The sequence below is a fragment of the Petromyzon marinus genome, chromosome 40 (assembly GCF_048934315.1).
Source record: "Petromyzon marinus isolate PM22_M1 ecotype Great Lakes invasive population chromosome 40, UKy_Petmar_22M1.pri1.0, whole genome shotgun sequence".
In the NCBI taxonomy this organism is placed as follows: domain Eukaryota; kingdom Metazoa; phylum Chordata; class Hyperoartia; order Petromyzontiformes; family Petromyzontidae; genus Petromyzon; species Petromyzon marinus.
In genome coordinates this window covers 3,802,906-3,828,610 of record NC_133706.1, presented here as the reverse complement: position 1 = coordinate 3,828,610, position 25,705 = coordinate 3,802,906, and the positions used below count along the sequence as shown (strand labels likewise).

The window sequence follows — 25,705 nt, the reverse complement described above, 5'->3', positions numbered from 1 at the left end:
ATTTTTGTTTCAATATAATTTTATTGTATTTCTGCATACGTGACTTTACCGAAAAAAACAATGAGTAAACCCAATATACTGTAATGTGCATTGGCCAAACATCCCATTGCTGATAAATTACTGTTAATCTTTTAATTAGCAACGTCACCCCCGACTGATAAAAGTTGGCAAGAACGTCCTGAATTAGTTGGGTTATTTGCTGAAAGGTACACCAAAGGTATCTTCAGACTGAAATTAAATGAGGCATTATGTATCACTCTCCAATGTGCTGAATTGGGAAGTATTCAATGAGCAGAATGGAAGCTGGCAAGCTGTCAGGGCAAAAATTATTTTGCAAATTCCAAATAACATTTTTGGCCCTGATTTGTGTCTGACCATGCTGGGCACGGCTTTTCTTAAATTGTACGATATTAAATGGGGTAAAAGTCCCCTAATAGTAATACAACTTTATACCACAGGTGTACTCACACTGGAGCAGCGTCGACATTTATGAGAAAGCGTTACACATGAGTACCATGTGCGGTTCTTTACCGACATTCCTATCCCTGCACCTGCCTCCCCTGTCCCTAATGCAACGAACCCTCTACCCCCACATTACCTATGCAGAGTTCGTGGAGAGAATGAATGAGGAGGAGGGAGCGGAGGGGCAGGAGGCTCAACCTTCAACGGTGCCGCAAGACTTTTCGACGTCATCATTTCAATCTACCCTGGCCCAGGTACGATGCGGCACAACGTGGATTTGCACAGCCTATAAATTAGCTTGGCTAATGTTAAAGATGGGAGATTCCTGGTATTTACAGATTTAGTTGTTGTTTGTATTCGCCAACTAATGGGCCCCAAAGTGTAGACATGGCTGCTTCTCATTTATAGATTTCCAGCCTTTGCAGCGGTGCGCTTTGGTGACTATACAGTGCTGATGAGTCCGAATGAGGATGACACCGGTCCACAGTTGCATATCACTGCATCACTGCTGCTGTTAGTCTGTCACATTTGCTCAACTTTATTTTGATGGTGGTTTAAGATAACATTACCACAATGCACTTAGGAAAATACTGATGTTTTTTGTATAATGCACAGGGGCTGGATGCTTTGTGTACACATTTCTCCAGGGCTCTAATTTCCTCCCATAGCTAAATGACACAGTGTAACTGGTATTGGCCAAACATACCAATGCTGAAAAAATACATGCAAATTATTCAATTGGAATTAAACTGAGCAACTTCGTTCTCGACTGCAAAAAAACAGAACTTGGTAGGATCCTCCTTGAAAATAAAAATGTTAACTCATTGAGGTTTTCCTGGGTAAACAAGCACATCATCATAGCAATGAACAACTTGCATACAAATAGCAGATTAACTTATGTCCTGTTACATGTATCATGAGCGTATGAATTAATATACATTTCATGCATACGCTATTACATCTCTCGTGTGTGTGCTTGCGTTTGCGTGTAGGACACTGTCTACTTTTGCGATGGAGTCCGTCGGATCGATTTCATCCTCGCGTTCGATGATGAGGCTCATTCTCAGGACGCCATCAACAATCAGGTGAGAACGAGGAACCTATAAAAAATGCTCCACCTTCCTGCACCCAGCATTATCACCTCTCCCCACGTGCAACACCACACGCCTCGAAACCCAGGTTTGACGCAGTGGTGCCAACTCAGCTCTCTGACCGCTGAGTCACCCTGCCACCTCCATACGAGTCTTTAAATCCACAGTATACATCCTTTATCAAATTGTATCGTCAACTGCAGACCACGCTATTCAATGAACGCTAGACTCCCATCACTCAACTCGCACATCCACACCCTGAACCATACGCCTCACTGCTTTGGCGAACAACAACCAATTATCTTTACGTATCACACTCCATCCCCAACTCAATAAATACACCACTTTTATATTGCACACACCGACACCCAGACAGATAACTTACAGGATATATGTAATATCCACATTCTAACTGCCAAATGGAAAACTATTATAACAGTGCTAATTATTTAATCAGGAAAAAAATCAGCGAGCCTCAAGATTCTCTTATAGGAGGGCCCTACATTGAGATATTTGGCCAATACCATGAATGGGAGTTTGGCGCGGTGTGGGAGGATGCCGGAATAAAGGTGATGCCCAGCACTACCATCTCCCCGCCACACCTCACAATCACAATGCCTATTAACGCTTTGCAAGGTCTGGTGGCCACCCATCCAATTATTAAGCAGGCTCCATCCTGCTTAATTTCTGAGCTCCGATCAATGTTATTGTGATTTTGCCTTAAAGCAGCGCTGTTAAGTCCTGTGTGAGGCCTCGATGGAGGAGTGCTGGTTCACTGGTTAGCGCACTGCACTATGAACTCTGCAATGTAGCGTAATTCAGTTCAAGGCTAAGCAGTGGCATGACATATCTTACTCCTATTAAACATCCCATTTGTTAAAACTTTATTTGGTATAATTATTTCTGCATTGCTGCTCAACGTTTCTGAAATACCATTGCCAGTCATCTGCAGCTGGGTTCCCTCCCTTCACCACCCAATTTGTGTCCCTATTCAACAAAAACACTGAGCTTAGTTGCACCTGTACCTAACATTTTCTGCCACTTCTTGCTCAAATTGTTTGAACTTTTTTCAGATTCACGTGTGTTTAGTTTGTGACCATTAATGCCTTTTTAGTTGTGCAATATTCCTGAAGTACCCAGTACGCATTCTCTGCAATATTGATGTTTTGGTGTTTATTTTGTTGCTACTGTACCCACGCACAATGGATCTCCCTTGTAAAATAGCAAAGCAACTAGCTAAGTGGGACCATCCCTGTAACAAATAAGGTGAACTCAAACAGTTGATTGACAAAGAGCTGTGCACATTTTTATTTTATTAAGGTCTGCTGAAGTGACACCGACTGAAGCAGTTCAGTGATGCTACTTTGCAGAGTCGTTATCTGATTTATTCCCATGTGAGGCTCTGCTCACTGTAAGAGTTCAAGAAGCTTCCTCACCTCTTGACTTGACTCCCACAGTGACACAACTGAGAATAATGTATAACACAGATGGTCAATTTTGTTTGACAGAAGAAGAGGACCGAATATCAGGCAAGCCTGATGAAGATGGGGCTAGATCTCGAGATTGAACGCAAGGAGGTAAGTTTCCTGCGTGTCTCTCTGCTATAGATGACAGACACTGTATACAAATAAAAAGGTGTAAGACTGTGATTGCTTCATAATATCACTGCTGGCATACATTCCTTGAGTAGGAGCGCTAAAGATCCCCGCTGGAGGGTATATGGCCTAATCTTCTATGCTTGCCAGACGTCTTGAAAGAGATAGCGAATACCCATACTTTACCCCACCATGCACAATCCTAAGATGGATTAATTGTGGCTTACCCATTTATACTGCAGGGTATAAACCGCCTCCACCTTAATGTGGCATGCCAGCTATTTATACTGTAGTAATAAGTGTTCGCTAACTGCACGTACATTATGCAATTTGCTTTTGGGTTGTGCCACACGTTGATCGGCACGAGGTCCCAACAACACGTGACACAAGCTCGAAAATCCACGCGGCCGTGGACACTCTTGCAAATGAGACCATCCTGTTCCCTTGAGCTCTCACCTGGTCAAAGAAAGTCTAATAAATATGTAGCGTCGGAAATGCACACCTTATACCGTTGGTATAATACTCAACTGCAGTTGCGGGCACGGGCCCATAGGGGGTGCCACCCTGAGCTGGGGATGGTCGGAAAGAGCCGGACCATTGAGGGGCCGGATTCTCCCCCCCCCCGACCCCAGGTGAGGGGTTGGGGGGTTCTTCCAGAGCCCCCTGGAAGGTTCCAGAAAGGGTGGGTACCAGGGGCGGAGAGTCCCCAGGAAGTGTATAAAAGGGGCACCTCAAGCACAGCTCGAGGTGCCCCTGGGACCCTGGGCCCTGACGTCTTTGTAAGGGCCGGGGCCGAGCGCGGACCAGTAGTTAGGACCCGCACCTTGGCTGGGTCGGGTCAGTTAGCCTCCCCTAGGGCACAGATAGCCGGAGGGCTAAGAGCCAGGTTGACTAAATGTGAGGGCACGCTAGCCCGGAGGCTGTACCTCCCTAGATAGTGGGAGTTAAGGGGAGTCTGGTTTAGAGTTACAAATACATCGTATTGCCTCTAAAAACAACGTCTCCAGTCTACAAAAACAACTAAGCGCACTCATCTATAGTCTGACAATGAACTTCGTGCCATCCACTAGGAGTCGGTGAGCGGACGCACCACCTTTGTGAAAGTACACGCGCCATGGAACCCACTCACCACCTATGCCGAGATTCTCCACATCCAGGCAAGATTCTGATGATCATTGTAATGATGATGCTGATGATTGTGATGATGATTGTGGTGATGATTGTGATTATGATGGTGATAATGAATGTGATGATAATAATGTTTGTGAGGATACATGGTTGTGATATTTGCGATGATCATGCATGTGATACAGAGTATGATGGTGAGGGTGATGATTGTGATGATTATAATTTATGACGTCCAAAGATAATAATTGTAGCACTGACATGAGATATCAAGAGACGTAAATATACAAACGGATTAGAGAAACGTACATTTGAAAAAAATATGCATATTAGCAGCATTATAGTGACTCTTTTTTTAGAAAAGTGAATGGGCTCGGGAAGGGCACGTTGCTTGAAGGGATGATGTCTCCTGGCCGAAAATGACATTGGGATGGCAGCCGAAGGAGAGAACGTGCCCAAGATGATGTATATCATAGAGATTTCGAGATAAGATTGGCTCATGTGCGTGTGCTCATGACTGGGGGTATTGGTGGGACAACTTGAAGAGTGGGTGGGGTATGCAGTGGAGGCTTTTGGCATATTAATTGTTGTATTATAGGAGTTGTTGTATTATAGGACTTGTTGAATTATAGGACTTGTTGTATTATATGACTTGTTGTATTATAGGACTTGTTGTATTATAGGACTTGTATTATAGGACTTGTTGTATTATTGGAATTGTATTATAGGACTTGTATTATAGGACTTGTTTAATTATAGGACTTGTATTATAGGACTTGTATTATAGGACTTGTTGTATTATAGGACTTGTATAGATTGCAACAACTTTGGGAGACCTTCAACCATTCGTGGACTGATTTTGGCTGATGATGATGATTCCATGTGCTCGAGGCAAAGCGTTTAATACGTTTAAAATCAAACAGGTGCCACTCAAGGAGAGCGACCTCCCCCAGGTGTCAGGCTCAGACAGTGGGCCTCTTCACTACCTGGGAAATATTCACCACCTGAACCCGGGAGCCGTGCCCAAACAACCAGACTATTTCACAGCACCCTTCCGGCGTTCGCAGCAGGACATCTATCCTATAAAGGATCATGACGTCCTCATCCCACCGGCCGTACGCAGCCAAATCGTACGTTTGTATCAATAATGCTGTATGAATAATGCCAGAATGGGTTGGTTTTTTTGCAAAAACATGTTAATTTAATAGGGTTTTGTCGTGTTTTTATCATTTTAATTAAAGTTTTTAGCTCTGTATCGCAACTTGTGATCTCTGAGTGACATGTGGTTAGAAGTGTAAATCATTATGGTTTATTAAGAATGCCTGGATTTATGGTTTAGGGGTTGTGGTAATGTGTCCCTGTAGAGAAAGCTACCAAATTTTTGGGATGCTTAACCAGGAGACATGGTGAGCTAGCAGCCCCTCCCTTTGTAAGTCCTGCCCACATTATATAACCACGCCCCCTCAATCACTCTCCCTTGCACAACAAAAGAATGACAGACTACTGTTGATATGGTTCCTGGTGAGCAGGTATCCTGTCGAGCCAATATTGTGGGCATTTGGGGTTTTGAAACTATTTGTATTCTGAATAAATTGCCTTTGTGTATGGGAAGCATGCAGAAAATGTCTCCTTGAAATCTGGACATTGTACTTGCTGAAATCTGTACATATCTTCTTCAGTTTTTGGGGTGTTCTGGGACCCTTCCGAGTAGGGACTCAATAAGAGTTATGGGCCCATTATAACTGTGTAGGCTGGTGGTGGTTGGAGAGGGGGAAACATTTAAGAGTGGAGTGAGTAAATAATAGCTTACCCACGCAGTCCTATGTTTCATGCATGTTATGTTTGTCATGTGTGTCATGTGTGCTCACACAGGTCCACTACATGCTGCAAAGCCCCATGCCACAAGACAGCACGAACATATTAAATATCAACCAAATGATTGAAAATGGCTGCTATACAGCAGCCTATCCACTACATGACGTAAGTTGTTGGGGGGGAAGGGGGTGGAGGGCACACTGACACCCGACGGGAGGCCCATCTATGACACCTGAATTGCACACCTGTATAGGACGCTACAGCATAGTCTAAAGCTTACCACATATTTAACATTAGTGTCCCACAGAGATGCGCCGCATAGGTGTCCAGGTTCCCCAGCTCACTAAACAACACTGATTTGCATGGTTGGCTACATACGGTGCAAAAGAAGTTCAATATCCATGCATTGGAAAGGACTCCACGAGCCCTCTAGAGAGACATTCTCAACGGTATTTGGCCGACTATTTCACGTGGGACAGAAGTCTTTGGAAGAATTAGAAGTACCCACACTTCATCCCACAACACGTGACCAACCAATAGACTAACTGTGGTGCACCCATTTACACTGCTTGCTGGGCAGAAGCAGCGTGATTAAGAAACGTGGTCATTGTTTTAACTGTCGTTCCCATGAAATCAAATGGGCGACCTCTAACTTTGCAAGTCCAGTGCAGTGTGCAACACCATTACACCACAGCAGCGCCACGGCAGAGTTTTGGGGGGTGGAGCTGGTAATTTGTGAATGTCCATGCAGTGTTTGTGACTAACAATTACGTTCCCCATTGTGCAACACCATTACACCACAGCAGCGCCACGGCAGAGTTTTGGGGGGTGGAGCTGGTAATTTGTGAATGTCCATGCAGTGTTTGTGACTAACAATTACGTTCCCCATGTCAGAGTGAGTCTGTTCATCCCACCAAAAACCCGAACACGCTGGGCGACCGCAACACGCTGCGACGGGAGTGGGCGAGAGCCGGGCGCTCTTTCAAGGAGCAGCCTCTTGACCTTGTGCGGTAGGTTCATGCCCTATCCACTGCTGGATGAAGACTTCTCCAAGCCTTCACCATCTCTCCCAGTCTCCTGATGCAACGATCCATGTAGCTCCTGCACACATGCTGATTTCATTACTTAAATCTCTGTGGCGCACATCCTTTCAGATGCATTCCTTCTCTTGACTGCCACATCATTCTTAGTCTTGACCACAGGTCATCGTACCTCTTAGGGATGTGCCCTGTCCAGGAAGGTCCTAAGGCTGGACTTGAATGGTAGCTGGGAGTTGATAGCACAGACGACTGGGGAAATGGAGTTCCAGAATAGCATTTGCCCATGCCTTCCCTGCTCTTCACATTTCCCTCCACCACATGGTCCTTGCTTACATATTCGATAGCTACACCACTGGTGCCATGTGCGGTTGGTGATGTTTGCGCTGTGTGTGCGAGTGATGTTGTCGGCACAGGTCATACTTCGGGGAGCAAGTGGGGCTCTATTTTGCATGGCTCGGCTTCTACACAAAGATGCTGATCTTCGCTGCAATCGTCGGCCTGATCTCCTTTTTCTTTGGAGTATTCAGCAAGGACCGTGACATCACTAGGTACTGGCCCGACACATGCATACAGACAAATGCATACAAACACACACATACACTCATGTGTCAGATGTAGAACTCACACAGAGATCTCTTGCATGGCAATACAGACTGAATAATGAGTATCAGCAAGCACCTACTAAGGCTACATATACACGTACAGTACACATGAACATACATATACACTTATATACAATCCCATGGGATGCTGCCATGGTGATATAGTTATATCACTGGAATTGCAGTTTAGAGCTTTCCAGTGCGATCGCCTGGCATGACAGCTGAAATAATGGCTAGATTTCTTCAATTATCCCACCTATGATCAGCAGTATAAACAGAGACACTGCGGTTAGATGATTGGCAGTTCACATGTGGTGGGGTAAAATGTGGGTACTCCCACCATGTCCAAGACGTCTGGCCATTATGGACGAGTAGGCCAAATATCATCTCGAGGGGCAATCTAGAGTATCCTTTAGTGGAGGACCTTCCACCAGCAGTGGCATGAGCAAGAAATTTCAGGGCCACATCTTTAACATTTCACCACTAAATGTACATATGCACATATATACAATCTCATTATACAGTTTATATACATATACAGTACAAATATAGTACATTAAATATATTGTATATGTTCCAAATGTCTCTGTTTATATAAAAGTAAATTTAAAAAATCGAACCTAGATACAATATTTTGGACAATCCAGGGAAAATTAAACATTGTTTTGGATTGCTCAGAAAACATGACATCGCCCATTGTGACGTCACTCACGACGACACGTATCACGTGGCATCGGGTTTCGTCACTCTTGTTCACATGAATATATTGTACATTCTTACAAATTGTAAATAATCCGAAATACAAAAGCAAAAAATATTCAAATCCAAAATGTTTAAATGTGAAACGTATCCTTATAATACGACTTACACACATAGACTCTGTGGGGCTGCATGACGGACAGCGGGGAGGAAGTGCAGGAAATACATTGCTGTACTCTATGTCTGGAGTCTTCGCTTCCCATATTCAGCCCGTACTGACCGGTGTGGTAGACTAGAACCAAATAGCCCGCACGACCCACAAGGTGTGGGGAGGCCCTCAGCCAGCAGTGGATTGATAAAAGGGCTGTAAACACCCCTGCAAATCAATACATAGAGATGTTACACCACTGATATCAACGAAAATAATAATTAAACATCAGGAAATACATTTTACTTTGGAAAATGCTCGATGTTAGCACCCATCGTTTAGTTTGACTTTGTTTAAAGGCAGGGTAAGACACATTCAAAGGCAGCATGTCCTTTAGGCAAATTATATTTCTCATCCAAGTGTACTATGCCCATTAGTGTGTTTATGTTCGTGCGTGTCTATGTGTGCAGTGGAGAAATATGCAACAACACCATCGGAGGATCCCTGGTCATGTGTCCCCAGTGTGACCAAAGATGCACCTTTTGGAGGCTAAATGATACCTGCGAGACTGCGAAGGTATCACACAAATACACCATCGATGTTCCCTCTAAATAAGGATACTTATTGGTTATTGGTGCTGTGCATCATTATCACAAGACGAATTCACGTTAATGAGATTGTATCATTAACATTAACCATGATCACTAGATTGTAGCACATCATGCTAAACAATATTCTGCCATTCGTGTGGGTGTTAGAGAATTTATTATACTAATAATACACGTGTGATCATTTTGAAGGTAGTTATAGTTTTAGTAAATAGGGCATTTTAATGGACTAAGTCGATGGTTTGATAAATACATTAAAATGAATGTATCGTCACATCCCAGCGGGAGTGCAAAAGTGACTTTGAGTAAATCCGACACGATGTATTTCATGAGTATTTCTCCACGGTCAATACAAGTGGACAAAGTATTTTTGAAATCTGAATTTCAGTGCTAATTAGTTGACATGTCATGCCGAAATAATGATTATTCACTTTAAAGTGTCTGAAATGGATGTCCACAATCATGGACCTGCCCATTGCTTATTTTGCTCTTTCTGTCACATTTATACAGATTTGTTTGATACATGAATAGCGCTATAATATCAGACATTGTAGAGCATTCTCATCTCCACAATTTAATGGATGTTTCATGAGTGATTAATCTATTTTAACTTAAAAATCAATCGATGCATCGTTACTTTCCTGCTGTTGACATTGAAAAGACGTGAATGTTATGATTTAATTGTGACTAACACCTCTGATTGTGCCGTTGCAGACTTCACACATGTATGAAAATCCGGTCACCATATTCTTCGCAGTTTTCATGGGACTTTGGGGTAAGTGATGCTAAGCATTGACACACATTGTCCAGACACAGTGACAATTATCAACATGTTTGCAATGATGATGAGCACATTTGGCCACGTACAGTGTTAAAGAAGTTCAACATACATACGTACAACCATATACAGTACCATCATGTCTTGCAATGTTCGTATGCAGTGATCCTGACAGTCCTATTATGAACCCACTGCTCAATGAGGGCAAATTTGGATCATGACTTGCACACATTGTCCTACTCTTATGAATGATAACCAATAATCGTTAATGTCCACTGTGAAGCAGATGGTGTGTATTTTTTGTGTAATTAATACACTGGCAATATTAATCAGGGCAGCCACATAATTTGAACCACGAACCTCTGCAACAAGCAACGAATGCGCTACCCCAAGGCGATTCCATGAAAAATACAAAGTGGCCAGGTGGCTCAGAGTTCAGAGTGCTGCGTTGCCGCCGCTGAGATTCTGTGTTGGAATGAAAGTGGCCACCTGCGATTAAACCAGTTTATCAATTATAGTGAGATAATGGTCTCAACTCAGTCACCGATATCTGCACAAAAAATACAAAACATCCATAATGTTAAATTTGGTTCTGTACTTAATTAGGCTACATTCCAGCTCTGAGAATAAAAATGTTAGCTTGACTATCACGTAACAAACGCTCCTCTCCGTGGCAAAGCAGTTGGGAAAGAGCTACCCCTACTGTGTGGATCAGAGGTCACAGAGGTAGCTCTGTGACATTCGCTTTTGTGTAACGTTTTGTAACACGAAGAGCAGCACTGCTCTGTTATAGATCCGAAAGAAAACTCAATCTCATGCCATGCCACTCATAGTGCAAGTGGGATAAAATTCTAGATTTGAAGCGTTCGTGACTGCAAGGATCCATACTCTTTGGTTCTATTCGGTAAAGTCACGTAGGTAAAAAATAAAATAACAAAAATCACGACGTTTCGGCCACAACACAAGTAGCCTTCTTCAGGTGAAGGAACAGAACTGTCGGGACGACAGAGCTTCAATGAACGCTAAGATTCGTAGCATCTTTTAAGCTGGGTGAGAGAAGTGAGGCACCTTGACAAAGGAGTTTACATATCAAACAGGAGAATTTAGCATTGAGATAGCTGAGGGATTAGCTTGTGACTGGTCACAGAAATAGCTATGTTAAAGTCAAAGTTTACACATCCACAGAGACACCTAGTACATGGACGCCAAAGGGGCTGCACTACCCAACTATCATACAGTAAACCGATGTGAAAAACTAAGTCTAAATTACATCAATATAATAAATGTACTCAATATATTCTTCAATAAGCTGAGCTATTAACAGCAACTGGGTATACACTACACTATATAATGAATACCATATAGGAAACTAATACAAACTAAAATATAAACTACCTCAATGTTGGAGTGAACACAGCCAAGCTCAGACCGCGACCTTTAAGCTGTGTGAGAGGAATTAACTTTAACATAGCTATTTCTGTGACCAGTCACAAGCTAATCCCTCAGCTATTTCAATGCTACATTCTCCTGTTTGATATGTAAACTCCTTTGTCAAGGTGCCTCACTTCTCTCACCCAGCTTAAAAGACGCTACGAATCTTAGCAGCGTTCATTGAAGCTCTGTCGTGCCGACAGTTCTGTTCCTTCACCTGAAGAAGGCTACTTGTGTTGTGGCCGAAACGTCGTGATTTTGTTGTTTTATTTTTACCTACGTGACATTACCAATAGAACCAAAGAGTATGGGATAAAATTGTGGCAATGTACCAAAAAAATCCAATAAAGGTATTTATGAAAGAAAAAAAAAGTACTCATGAAGTTACTTTGAACATTACATTTAACAGACTACATCAGGTAACTTTTGAACCCTTGAGCAATCGATAGTCAAATTACTTTTCAAAGTAAATCCTCCCCGTGTGGTGTGTCGCAACAGCCACGGTGTTCCTGGAATTTTGGAAGCGTCGCCAGGCATCGCTCGCGTACCGCTGGGACCTGACGGCAGCGGCGCAGGAGGGAGACCCCATCCGGCCCGAGTACCTGGCTCGCTGCACGACCACGAAATGTAACATCATCACCATGGTAATGCTTTCTGCCGTCACCACGGCGACTACCTCATTACACACACACCTCTCGATTTAAAGCTTTCGTGACTGCAATGATTCATCTTCTTTGGTTCTTTCGGTAAAGTCACGTAGAATGAGAATAAAATAATAAATTGATAAAACAAAATAACACAATAATATTCTGTGGCCGAAACGTCGTGAGAATATTATTGTGTTATTTTATTTTATCAATTTATTATTTTATTCTCATTCTACGTGACTTTACCGAAAGAACCAAATAAGACACATACCTCTGTTTTGTACTGTTGCATGTGTAACTGTTCACTGTTTTCCTAGTTTTTCTTTTAACATATTTGTTGGCCTTTGCTCAATTTTGTTTTCCTCCCAATATTATCCCGATTGTACTATCGGAATCGTTATGAAACAATGTCCATTTGGAACTCAATGTTATGGAAAGGTTTGCTCAAGCATATGTTACATAATTACTTCTAATATCCCTTCAAGTGAACACACACTAGAGGGTGGCCCTTTCCCATCAGCCCTGCTACAAAGAAATGTTCATGATGGTTAAACTAATCTTTTTTTAATTCTGAAAGGTGAAATTTGGCCAAATTAAGAAAAGAAACAAATGTAATATTGGTGACCAGGCTGATCGGCTTACTACTTGGTTTAATTGGAGGCAGCTGCCTGGATTCAAACCAATGAATCTCAGCGCTGCCAGCTCAACTCTCAGACATCAGAACCATCAAATCCATTCCTTTATATCATCACATGCTTATCTAGTAGTGAGGAAAACAAATAATGGTTCATCAGTCAACCTTAACGGCTCACACTAACATTTGTCACTCCTACAGACTAATCTATATACACATGCTTTTCCGTCTATGTCCGTGCATTGTGAGTGCAGGAGGAGGAGCCTCATATGCCTAAGAGGACACTGAGGTTCCGTTACTGCCTCTCCGGGATCATGGTGTTGTTCTGGGTGAGTCCGCCAACTCAACAGCAACATTGAACCCCTTCTCCTGATCCAGTGAGCTATGGCCAAGTCACCTGCTATGTGCTTCATCTTGGAGGCGAAGCAGGTTTTGAGCCTGGGTACTGCACGAATGGGTAACCATTATGCACAAAATGGACTGTAGGCGGCTGCAGAGCTACCTTGTGGCCAACAGAGAACTGCATTCTTATGCTTCCATCCTTTACCAACCTGTACTGGTGTGCATGGTGAAGTATGGGAAAATAACCCTGACAACCTGCACAGGTTTGGCGAGGCCATCATCCAGCAGTGGATTCATATACGGGTTATACATATATATTTTTACTTGACCCAATCCCAACCTCCACACTCTGCTCCACCAGTCAGAATCACTCTCAATCTATGTTCCTCCTCCTGTGTGATCCATTGAGTGATTACAAGTGGGGGTATAGATACATGTATAATCATATAACTTACAGCCCTTTGTCAATCCAATCACCTGAAATATCTACTGGTGCCCCAAGGCAATGAATACATCATGAGCCATATCATGTTATCCACCTGCTCCTGTCAACCTCGATTTGGGTTTCTCGAGACCAGTCCTCGGCCTTAAGGCCAGATGAAAAACATGTCCTCAGCTCCTTGGCCTTGAGTGTGTGGCCTCAGTCCGAGGAGTTTTCTTAGAGGTACCGACCTTGACACTGGCCTCATACTAGCGCACCCAGCCTTGAGTGACCTTGACACTGATTGTGGCCTAAAAAGCTGCCGCCTTGGCCTCACCTTGGCTTTGTCGCTTTTGGTCTCAACCTCACATTGAACGTGGCTCGAGGTCAAGCTGGGCCAGGGATAGTAATTCCTTTCATAACCTTGCGTCATTTTCTACATTTGACCAAGTGACGTTACCATTACACGTTCATAATATTTTTTTGGGTTAGATCGCGTAAATATATGCCATGAAACCCACCACCACCCGACACAGCCAATTATTAAAGTTGTTCACGTAAACAGAACATGCCAATTCGTTACTAGTACAGCAAATCCACAATATCTACAATCTGAGTACGACGTTTTGTCAGTCATTTGGTTCTGCAGTAGACAAACGAACTGGCACCTCCTGAGTCACACCAGGCTAGCTTGGCACAGCTAACTCACGGCTTGGTTATACAGTGGAAAAGAGCTACAAGACTGTAAATCTCACCCACCTCTGTGTTTCTTGTGTTACTCGCAGATCCTCCTGATTCTTGCTGCAATTTTGGGTGTGGTTGTTTACCGCCTGTCCATCTTTGGCATACTCTCCTCGAGTATCCCCAATCATGTGACCAAGATCAAGGTGATCGGTGCCCTACTCACACCTGATATGGTTACCACCATCACGGCCTCCATCCTCAACATCGTAATCATATTACTACTCAACAAAGGTTACGACAAGCTGGCCCTCGTCCTCACTGATCTGGGTAGGTGTCATCACCATCACGGTTTGCATATGTTTATTTTATTATACGGCACAGAGAACACATGTAAATTTGAAGCTTGGATAAATGTTGTGCATGGTAAATAATGTCGCTGTAAAAATGTCATCATGATTTTAACCTTGCACCATGGGGCCATGAATAGCAGCATCAGTGCATCATCCAGTCACTTGTTCAACTACTGCCTGTTTTTGTCAGAACTCTGTTAAATTTTTCCTCCAGTCATTCCGATTGGGCTATCAGAATCGTGTCTTGAGATGAAGCATCCAATGGGTTCTCTTGTAGACCAGTGCAATGTCATTAAATGGCCCTAGTAGTGAGCTACCTCTGAGACCCTTCATTCAAGTGAACTCTGGTTCACACATTAGGGGGAAGCACTTTTCAATCCACACTGCTACGGAATATAATGTTAATCTCGTAACAGTCAAATTGCTCATTCTCACAACTAGAATTTCACCAAATTAAGTGATGAACCAAATGGTGTATGTTACAGATGTATATGTCATCATTAGTAATCGTCCTGAAGCCATCAATTCACTGCACTTGAGAACACATGTTACCAGAGGCCGCTGCCTGGATTTAAACCCAGGATCTCAATGGTGCCAACTTAGCACTCTGATTTCACCTTTCGATCCATTGAATCACTGAATGTAATTGTGGGCTGACCCTCACTGCTGCATTACTACCTTCTAGTCAGCTGTCAGCTATCTGCTTGTGTTGCTCATGTTGCCTGCTACTGAGCCCTTTATTAGTAATTTATCCTGCTGAAGCCTGCACCCCCTTTGAAAGGTGGCCCATGATAATTACTATGATACACCTTAAAGATATTTGAAAATCAAGTGCACTGGCTTTCAGACATCATGCGGACAGTGTCAATGGCTTAATTGCAAATGGAGACTGAAGGACACTCCACAGGGCGAATGTGGTGAACAACACCTGGTAAACAACTTGTCCGCTGTCACTTATTCCCCAGTAACATCTTTGAAATTCACTTTTGATCTTCAAATTCATTTTAATGGATATCAAAGCACGTCACATTGTGAAATGTTGCTATTCCTCAATGCGGCATCATTATCAGTGGCTTTTCGTAGCCTGTGTGCCAGAAACTATGTAAGTAACATCAAAACTGATTGCCCTGTTTGATGTTTGTGTCCGTGTGTGCCTTTGTATCACACCCACAGAGATGCCCAAGACGCAAGGAGAATATGAGTATCGGCTGACGTTCAAGAAATTCTTATTTCAGTTCGTCAACTTCTACTCGGCGTCTTTCTACATTGCATTTTTCAAAGGGAAATTCATCGGCTTCCCCGGAAGCTACACTTACTTTGGAAAATGGAGAATCGAGGAGGTGTGTAGATCTGAGGGGTTGGCCCTGTGTTTTCTATGCCGTTTGTACATCATTTTTATGTTTTACTTTTGTAGTTGATATTGTTCCCAACAATTGTCTTCACACCGTGCTGTTGGTGAAATGTCGAAATAAGGACTCTTTCTTTTGGAACTCTAATAGGCCTTATTGTCTTCACACCAAGTCACAAGCTCTAGCATTAACACAGTCTCCGGAGTAAGAAAGTTTTCGAAACCAGACTTGAGAGAGCACGAGGTGACCACGAGCATAACAGGTGTTAGACTGATGCAATTGGTAACCCAGTTACCTTGAGGGTGTTAGTTTATCACAAAACTTTGCAAGTAGTACCCTTGTGGTCTCTCATTGGACATTTTCATTTATATACCGTATTTATCAAACGCCATTTATTTAAAATTATATATTTGATCATCCTTAAAAATGTACAGTATTTCAGGCCCCCTCAAGGATATGTTTAGCCACTACCTATGACTCACTGTGGCGCAGTGGAGCACGTTGTGTTAGAGAACGGCCCCGTAATATGATATCAAGAACGAATTCTGGAGTATGGAATTAAGCAGCATTGCGTTGTGCACACGTTAAATCAATGTCATTAAGACAGTGTTAATGACACGTAGTTTAACATTTACATAATTGCCATTCAGAGTCACCCTGAGTATTTGCAGTCACTCTATGCTCGGAAGAAAGTCCATTGCCCAAAATGTGCACCTGTTGCTCATGTTTCTGTTTGAATGCAGACTTGTTGACACATGAGATGATTATAATGAGTATATTTGGTGTTATATTAAGGTGCCTACTTCTCCTGCTGCAGATTTGCAGAAAATCGTCACGAGGGCGATTCATTGATTGATATCCTCTCAAAAACAATACAGATAAAGGATAAAGAATACAGCTTATTATTTAAGTGCCTCTGTGTTTTCTCCCAACTTAATTTCATGTTTTACGATTATTATATTTACTAAACGATGCTCTGGAATTAAACTCACCTGATACTAAACACCAACTGCAGTATGCATGTTGTGTGTTGAACTTATTTTGCACCGTACACAGCCTGCATCGGATGTGTGGGGGAAGGGCAACAAACAAAACATTATCAGATGCGCCACCATTTTCTTTATTTAAAATAAATGGGGGGGAGGGGGGAAAGTGTTTCTTATAATCTGGAGAATATTGATATTCTTAATCACTCTCCCCTCTAACTTATGGAGCCGTCACTTTTGCAGTATGCAATTGCCTGAAGAGGAGAAAGTGAGAGGATCGTTAGAAATGATGTGTGGTATCCATATATGTATTACCCAATATTTCATATCTTCAGTGTTTAACCCGAATCTATTCTCCACCCCATCCCCCCTCCAGTGTCCCCCAAACGGCTGTCTCTTTGAACTGACTTCTCAACTCACTGTCATCATGGTAGTGAAGCAGATGGTTGGCAATTTTCAGGAGGTCATCATCCCGTAAGTATTGCATGAACACATGATAGCTGTGAAGTGTGATTATGGCGTTTCCTCGTGTAACGTGGTAGATGCGTTCCTGAAAATTTCCGCGCGAAGTAAAAACGCGCAAAGCAAGGAATTACTGAGTTAATCACATTTGCACAGTAAAATCAACCTGCAGTCATCCCATGGTGGGATAAATAACTCAGGCTAGGCTGCCGTGTTACTGTATCATTCGGCATACTTTATCAAACTGCTCAGCCGCGCAACTCAAGACAGTCTTTCATCGTCGACTGCTCAGGAACGCATTATAATGGCCGCGTTCGGCGTTTTAACAGTGTGCATTCCACATTATAATGGGCACGTTCCACGTTGTGTGAAAAGTTTTCCCAAATATAAGAACCATGTTACAATGAAAATGTGTTGTGTGAAAACGCATTCAGCGAAAAGTCGGCTCGACAGCTTGTTAGCAGTGTGCACTGGCTAAGCAGTGAACACCAGTCAACTGGACAAAGTACACCTCGTGAGTATCATGCGTTATTCCGATCAGACGCTTGGTACATAGTTTCATAATATTAGACAAGCAACTCCCACGACTGAAAGAGTGTAGTGGATTGACAACGGGCTAAATGAAAAACAGCTACTACTTAGGTTTTAGCAGTTGTTCTGTACAGCTCTCTGACATGTTTTGTGTCATACCGCATAGTTTGGCATGTCTTGACGTTTCGCTCCACGTGCTTGGGATGTTCACATGATACAACCTGAAAACGCAGTGGAAAGCTATGAAATAGCCAACCTAGAGTTGATGAACAAATGGATATGCACCTGTGTAAGGGTGTCTCTGTGTGCACATGCGTACCTCCCTCCACAATTCCCCAGATGGTTCAGCAATTGGTGGGCCCAGCGTCGGGCCAAGCTAAGGCCTGAGGCTGTCTACACGCGCTGGGAGCAAGACATGGACCTACAGCCCCAGAGCCCACTTGGACTCTTTGATGAATACCTCGAGATGGGTACAATGAGCTCAGAGGATCACTCTACGGAGTCAACGCGTTTTACTTGATTAATATTATTTTTAAAAACACAATTGGGTATTATTTGACTATATAGGCACGTGTGTACGGCCCCTGTGTATCTGTCGGACATTGTTGTGGGAGGGAAATTACCCACACTTCGGGTTGTTGAAGGCAGGGAGCACAGATGTGAGAGCCTAGATGTACAATACAACAATGTAATTTGCTGCACTGTCCTCTGCTGCTCACAACCCCACAACAACTGTTGCATGTATTCTAGATTTGAAGCTTTTGTGACTGCAAGGATCCATACTCTTTGGTTCTATTGGGTAAAGTCACGTAGGTAAAAAATAAAATAACAAAAATCACGACGTTTCATCAGGCGAAGGCCGCTTGTGTTGTGTCCGAAACGTCGTGATTTTTGTTATTTTATTTTTTACCTACGTGACTTTACCCAATAGAACTGTTGCATGGTCACCCATCCAACCTATTTCCAGGCTCAGCTCTCCTTAACTTCTGGGATCTGATTAAATCTGACGCATACTGGGTGATTTGGCCATAGGCACCAATCGATGTATATACTGTAACATAATTGTCTTTGTGCATGCGCGTATGTGCATATGTACGGAGTTAAGTTTTAGAAACAATAGGAGCACATATTTGCTCCTCTTGTCTGCTAACCAATGCAGCTACATTGGCCAGCTTGGGTTGACGTTTCTCCCCCATACTATTTATTTAAAACTCTTGTGCATCATGTCCACTGTGGTTAACTGCTGTGATTTGTTGGCATTTCAGCCACAGTGCATATGCCTAAAAATGTGTGGTACGGTTAATGGAGTCCTCAATACAGGATGTGATCTAGTTATTATAGCCACCTAGTGGTGGAAAATGCTGCAAAAGAAACCCAGATGAACCAGAGCTGAGCATTAAAGATGGTAGTGGCTGGTCGCATCTCAGTGGCCAATGTAATGGACACGATAATTTTGTGAACAAATGATACGAAAATGTGATCATATTTTGGGGTCTCCTTTGACTAAAACACATTCAATGCATTGAAACATGTTTTATTTGCTTAAAGTAATCACAGCATAACAGCATTAAGAGTGTATGTCTATATCCTGTTTCACTCATTATCCTATCCTTGCCCCCCTACCCATTCTCAAAATATACCCCAGTTATCCAATTCGGGTTTGTCACTCTCTTCGTGGCATCATTTCCACTTGCGCCATTGCTCGCACTGCTCAACAACATCATCGAAGTGCGGGTCGACGCGTGGAAGCTTGTAACAAAGATGAGGAGGCCTGTGGTTTCGCGAGCAAGAGGAATTGGAGCCTGGGCCGACATTCTGAGTATCGTTGCCACCCTCTCCGTAATCACCAATGTAAGTTGCCAGATTGTCCGCTCGCTTTCTCGCTGAATATCCCATCTTATGAGTGACATAACATGTCATGTTAGCCGTGTGGGTTCTTTTTACCATACTTCACCATTCTGGTCATGGCAGGTTTGAGAAGAGGTGTAGTGGGGGACCAGGAGGGGTTCGGGTATCACTCGTCACTGATGTTAGTCGTAGCTGGAAGTCAATTGCATGTGTGCTGAATTCAAAGTGCAGTGCAGGAATCACTGCACCACCGCTCCTATCCACTCTCTCCCAAAATCGCAAGAGGTAAAGCCTTGCAATTGCTTGCTCATGTCACTGCTGGCAGAAGGGCCTCAACTAAAGGTAGTTCTAGAGAACCCCTCTACACGGTATTTGGCCTACTCTTCCATGATGACCAGACATGTTGTAAGATGTGGCATTACCTGCGCTAAACAGTGATGAACCCATTTATATTGCTAATTGGACAGAGGTTGGGGAAATTGAAGAAAATGATCCATTGCTTCAACTGTTTTGTCAGGAGACTGAACTGATGACTGCCAGATTGCAAGTCCTTATATGCTAACCATTACACTCTGGCGGCAACTCCCCAAATTGTATTTGTGAAAATTAATGTAATTGCCAAGGTGAGATGTTCAGAAGCCTTGGTCAAATCATTGCATGCTAAGTGACCGCTATCGCTGTGTCTCTGTATGCTAATTCCACAGTCATGCATCTTGGCGTTCACAACGGACATCATCCCACGCCTGGTGTATTATTATGGATACTCAGCAGAATATGGCACAGGTTCGCCTACAATGCATGGGTACACGGAGGACAGCCTTTCAATTTTCAAGATCAGCGACTTCAAGGAGCAAAATCATCCCAACATCCTGCCAGCCTGGTTTGATCCGGCAATCCACACAACCTGCAGGTTTGTGCCATTCAGTGTCATGCCCAGCTATCGGGGGTGCCGTCCCTGCGAATGTGATGCACTGATGTCTGGGTGTGTTGTCCAGGTAGATGCGACATCCTTCTGGGTGTGGCGTCCTCCTGGCTCCGCCCCTTCCTGATTAGGCTCGTTCTCTTCCTCTTTTCACTCCGTGACTTTCCTTTTAAGACCCACACTTCCCCTAGGCCCCACCTCTGTTTAGGCCCTGCCCCTTACCCTGGACACAGGGTTTGGCTTAGTTGGGTAGTAAGGGGTTGTGGTAGGGTTGGGGGAGGAGTGTGCGTGGTGGGCGGGGACAGTAAAAGGGGTGTGGGGGGGGGGGAATTGGAGGGGAGGGGGAGCAGTGGGTATGGGTGGAATGGCTTCACAACCAAAGTCCCACTTAGAGAAATATAATAATAGATTGATATAAATTCTAGCTCATTGTTACCTTGCTAAAGAGTAATGTTGTTTATTTATCTATCGATCCACGACTGCTTAATTGAGTCTCAAGATCCCTTTGCAGGAAGGCCGTGCATTGGGATTCCAGTTTAAGGTGGTTTTATGCATGTGGGATGCAATAAGAGGTCCTGGAGAACTCATGATAATGAAATGAAGCTTAAAGGTCCACACAGACATGAAACCACTTGCTCTACAGCCATCTTCTGGTCAACTCACAGCACAGTTAGTTAGGAAAATGATGCGATCTACCAACCCTTTTCTCTAACTTTTTGAATTGCTGGCATACACAACTATAATCAACATAACCATATTGATCGATAATTAATATAACCTTACTTGACTATGACCAAATCACCACGAATACAGCTGATCTTAGATTCCGGAAGTCAAGCAGGCTTGAGCCTTGTTCGTGCTTAGATTGATGATCACCATGCACAATGCAGGTGCCGTAGGCGACTGTGGAGCTAGGTTGTCAGCAGTGGGTAGTTCAGCAAAATTAATAGTTGTGCTATATTGCTCTCCTATTATCTGTACTCCCTGCCTTCACCAACCTGGCACGGACCAGCGTGAACCATGGTCAAAATAGCCCCCACAAGCTGCACGTTGTGGGAAGGCCCTCTTTCAGAAGCGGATTTTTTAAAGGGCTGTGAACGCATATACCGTTTGTGCACAACCATACTTCTTCAATTTAGTGCCAACTCTACTTTCGAGGAACTTTGCTCAATATAGTCCATGCGTGCTTGTGGTTGTACGTGTGTAGGTATCCAGGTTATCGCTACCCGCCGGATCATCCCCAAGCCTACTCCGTCACCAAGCAGTACTGGCAAGTACTGACGGCAAAGCTGGCCTTCGTCATTGCCATGCAGGTACACATCAACATGCACACACACACACACATTCATAAACCCATTGAAAGATAAAGGTACAGCCCTCCAATTACTTTGCTCATATCACTGATGGCAAAAGGTCTCCTGCCATAGGGAGCTCAAAAGAGACCCTTAAGATGTATTTTAACTGCTCTTCCACACTGGTCAGACGTCTTGGGAAGAGGTGGGAGTTCCCACACTGAACAGCACCAAACTCAGCCGACAAATTGACTGGATATTCCATTTACACTGCTAGGTGGATAGAGGCAGTGGAATGTAAAAAAGTTTCACCATTGTTTACACTGCCACGACCAAAGATCAATTCACACCTGTGACCTCTGGATTGCAAGTCTAGTGTGCAAAGCCTTACACTACGGCACCATCGTATAGACTCATCTGTGAGCAGTTGTTAAGGTCAGCAGAGCAAACCGTGATCATTGTCAATGGGTCATTACAGATAATGCCAGTAATGCTATTACACCTCACAATTGTACAGTATTTCTGAGATCACAAATAATAGTGGTAATACAATACGCTGTCATCATGCAGCAGACGATCCATGTTGTTGATCGTGAATTGCGCTACCAATCCTGTGTGACCGGAGTAATATTCCTGGCCACAGCCAACATCAGTGGAAAATATTAGAACCAGTGTTGAGCTTCCCTTAAGTTGATTCTGTCTTAAAATGAGTACTTGATGAAGTGTGTGAAAATCATCACTGGCGAGATAAAGGTGCACATCACCTCCACAGGCACTGTGCCACCCTTCATAGATGCACTTGTCTCAGTCTGTGAAAGGCTACACAGGGAATCTTTGTATAGTGACATGGCCGAGTGTGTTTGCTGATTGTTGCGGTAATTTGCGGCTGCCCAGGTGAATACGGTGGGTGCATTAACTGCACATCATAAATGTTGCCTGCTGCATAGTGAACGTAAAAAACCCATTAAGTAATAAAAAAAATGCCTCGGTATAATTTGCCAAATGTTCAAAAATTACTCATGACTTAATTTAATTGGGAAAAACGACGTAACAATATAACAACCCTAGGCTGCAGGTCACCGGAATAGTTGACCTGAGATGTAAAGCACTTTGAGATGCTGCCATATTATATTTAGTAAGCACCCTTTACATGCAAATCCTGAAACTGAAAATCCTTTACCTGTGTGTGGACGTGTGCAGCACGTGGTATTACTCACGAAGGCCTGCATTGCATACATCATCCCGGACACGCCATCCCATGTGCGCGCCTGCATGCGCCGCGAGCGCTTCGTCGTACAGACGATTCTGCAGCAGGCAGAGCTGGGCCGTCTCCGTAACACCCTCCTCACCGATGCCCCCAGCTCACCGCCATCGCCTCAATTCCACGTTGAGGATGAGCAGGCAGAGATGGGCCTGCTTCGCTGCTCGCTACACACGGAGTCTCCTGGCGTATCGCACCCACCCCAGCGGTGCCACATGGAGAATGAGCAGGCAGAGAAGACTGGTGACGACTCACTGCTGAAGGGATCCGAGGAGGAATCAAGCAGCGAGGATTCGTCAACTGTCTTCTACAGCGTATAAATCTACTCGGACTGTTAAAGGAGGCTGCTATCCTAACTCTGTTTGCATGTGGACAAGGACATTGCAGTCAAGGACTATCTGTATATATATTAATAAATGCGTTTCTGATTTTATATGTCTCAATCATCTCATGTCTTTTCATACGAATCACGATGTGAATGAGGAAAACTAGCAATTATTGTTTGTTTTGTGTACATTTTAATTTTGGTTTAACACGTAGGCTTTCGCGCCCAATATTATCCTTAGAGGTTTTTTTTGGGTTGGATCACGTACATATATAAACGTGTCGTTAAAACCCGCCACCACTCGACACAGCCAACTAGTAAGGGTTGTCATGGAAACAGAACAAGCCAATTCGTCACTGGTACTTTGGAGAGCCAAGCCACAACATTTACAATCGGAGTACGACGTTTTGCCAGTAATTACAACTAGCTTCATCAGGCGACAGCCAGATATGTGGCGCTGTCGCGCAAAGTGGGGGGGGGGGGAGGAGGGAGATTACCGAGTCAACGTACATTATGCATGTGCTTTATGAGAGCCCTGTGATCTTGTCCTTCCTGCCTATTGTGTATTAAAATAGCCATACCAGTGGTAATCCCTATAGAAGTATGCTGCCCTTAATAGGCATGCATTTAAAAAATGTATTATTTCTTGGCACCCGTGTTCAGCTGTAGCAGAACACAAGTGCCAACAAGGACACTCAGTTGATTTAAATGTTGCAGTTCTGTGCAAAACTAGCTACTACTGGCCAAGAATAATTCGAGAATCTATCGAAATTGAAAGAAAAATTTACAGTTCGGATAGCTACCGCCTTTGTGCTGTGTGGAAGCGACTAATCAAAAAATGCATTAGATGAAACTCCGAGTAGCGACTCAGGAGGGATAGTGGTAAAGCAGTGGAGGAAAAAAAAGCTAATTTTTTAATTTGCCCTTGTTGAATGATAGAGTCGATACACACAGCAAGCGAGATTAAGAAAGCGCATCGGAAGAAATACCGGAGGTGAGAGATGTTGTATATGAGCCTTTTTCCAAAATTGATATTAACAATATTTGCCGTTATATATATCAGATTTTTTTTTTAACAAACGAAACAAAATAATTAATAAACCCGTAAGCCAGGCACACAAAAAACCAGGTGTCGGTCATAAACAGGCCATTAATAAATAAAGAAATAATAAAACTCTCGAGGCGAGGATGTTAGCAGCTATCTGCGAAGATCTCCAGATGAACAAGAGTTTGATGTGCCCTAAGGGAGGTCAAGCAGAGGGAAGCCCTCCCGCAAGCCAGAAATGAGGACGCCCACGGGTTAAACTATTTTTTTTTTAAACAACGGTTCAAATTTAAAATGCAATAACAAGAATGAGCTAAAAGTAGCGATCCTAACGCTCACTCCAATTAAGAACAAGCCACCAGACACATCAGTGAATTATTATCCAATGATTAATTCGCTATCAAATGATTTTCACCTTTAATACTTTTACTGTTAAAACAAAGCTTGGAGCAGGAATACCGAGTCACATCAAAGGTTATCGAGAAGGAATGAGGCGAACGGGCAAACTTACGAAAGAGTTTAAACAATATCCCAAGCAAGCCCGACCACCTTTGTCTCTTCCGAAGAGCGCGAGAGAGGAATTTCACGCCAGGGCAAACAGATCGTTATCGCAGGAGCCATCTGTACACACACACACACGAACTCACACACACAGACCCCGCCCCCCCTTTTCCACTGCGCAGAGAGAATTGTCTTTGAATATAACAGTCAGCCGCATTTTCAAAAAGTCAGTGAAGTTAAGTCAAGAGTCAAGACAGATCAGCGAGTCAAGACGTCCACAGGACGAGCAGTCGCATGGAGCGGCTGGCTCCGAGCCTCGCTGAGTAGCGAGGATCGCTGAGTCGCGATGTATCAACGAAAGTGAGTCATACAGCAGTGGAGAGAAACTGCTATCAGCGAATCAGTGCTGACAGCGCTCGAGCATCTCCACAAAGAAAGCACGTGCAACGTGGCTCAACCAGCAGCGGAAAAGCTTGGGCAGCCGCCAACAACTTCAGCAAACCAGTGGCCAAGCGCGTGCGACTTGAGTCATACAGCAGTGGAGGAAACCTGCTGTCAGAGAGCCGCCAACAACCTCAACAAAGAGAGCGCGTGCCACTCGGCTCACTCAGCAGAAGAAAAACTTGACCTGTCGCCGGCGAGCGCAGCGTCAGATACTACAGCAGCGGAAAGAGCACGCGCCGGCGTAGCTCATCCAGCAGTGGAGGAAAC

General features: G+C 43.7%; 2 protein-coding genes across 2 annotated transcripts; both read left to right on the top strand.

The window, feature by feature from the left end:
* The first annotated feature begins 401 nt into the window (after positions 1 to 401).
* LOC142930513 (anoctamin-5-like) lies at positions 402 to 4,888 on the top strand. The gene is made up of 4 exons (XM_076073024.1): positions 402 to 716; positions 1,455 to 1,547; positions 3,062 to 3,130; positions 4,219 to 4,888. The coding sequence occupies exons 1-4, from the start codon at positions 507 to 509 to the stop codon at positions 4,315 to 4,317; spliced, it is 471 nt and encodes a 156-aa protein (XP_075929139.1). The 5' UTR covers positions 402 to 506; the 3' UTR covers positions 4,318 to 4,888.
* A 130-nt stretch (positions 4,889 to 5,018) lies between these two features.
* Positions 5,019 to 23,566, top strand: LOC116950635 (anoctamin-5-like). The gene is made up of 16 exons (XM_032968556.2): positions 5,019 to 5,403; positions 6,146 to 6,253; positions 6,983 to 7,098; positions 7,542 to 7,676; positions 9,048 to 9,153; positions 9,900 to 9,960; positions 11,893 to 12,038; positions 12,930 to 13,004; positions 14,224 to 14,449; positions 15,646 to 15,812; positions 17,184 to 17,281; positions 18,140 to 18,270; positions 19,446 to 19,651; positions 20,353 to 20,558; positions 21,778 to 21,883; positions 23,063 to 23,566. The coding sequence occupies exons 1-16, from the start codon at positions 5,140 to 5,142 to the stop codon at positions 23,441 to 23,443; spliced, it is 2,532 nt and encodes an 843-aa protein (XP_032824447.1). The 5' UTR covers positions 5,019 to 5,139; the 3' UTR covers positions 23,444 to 23,566.
* The last annotated feature ends 2,139 nt before the right edge of the window (positions 23,567 to 25,705 follow it).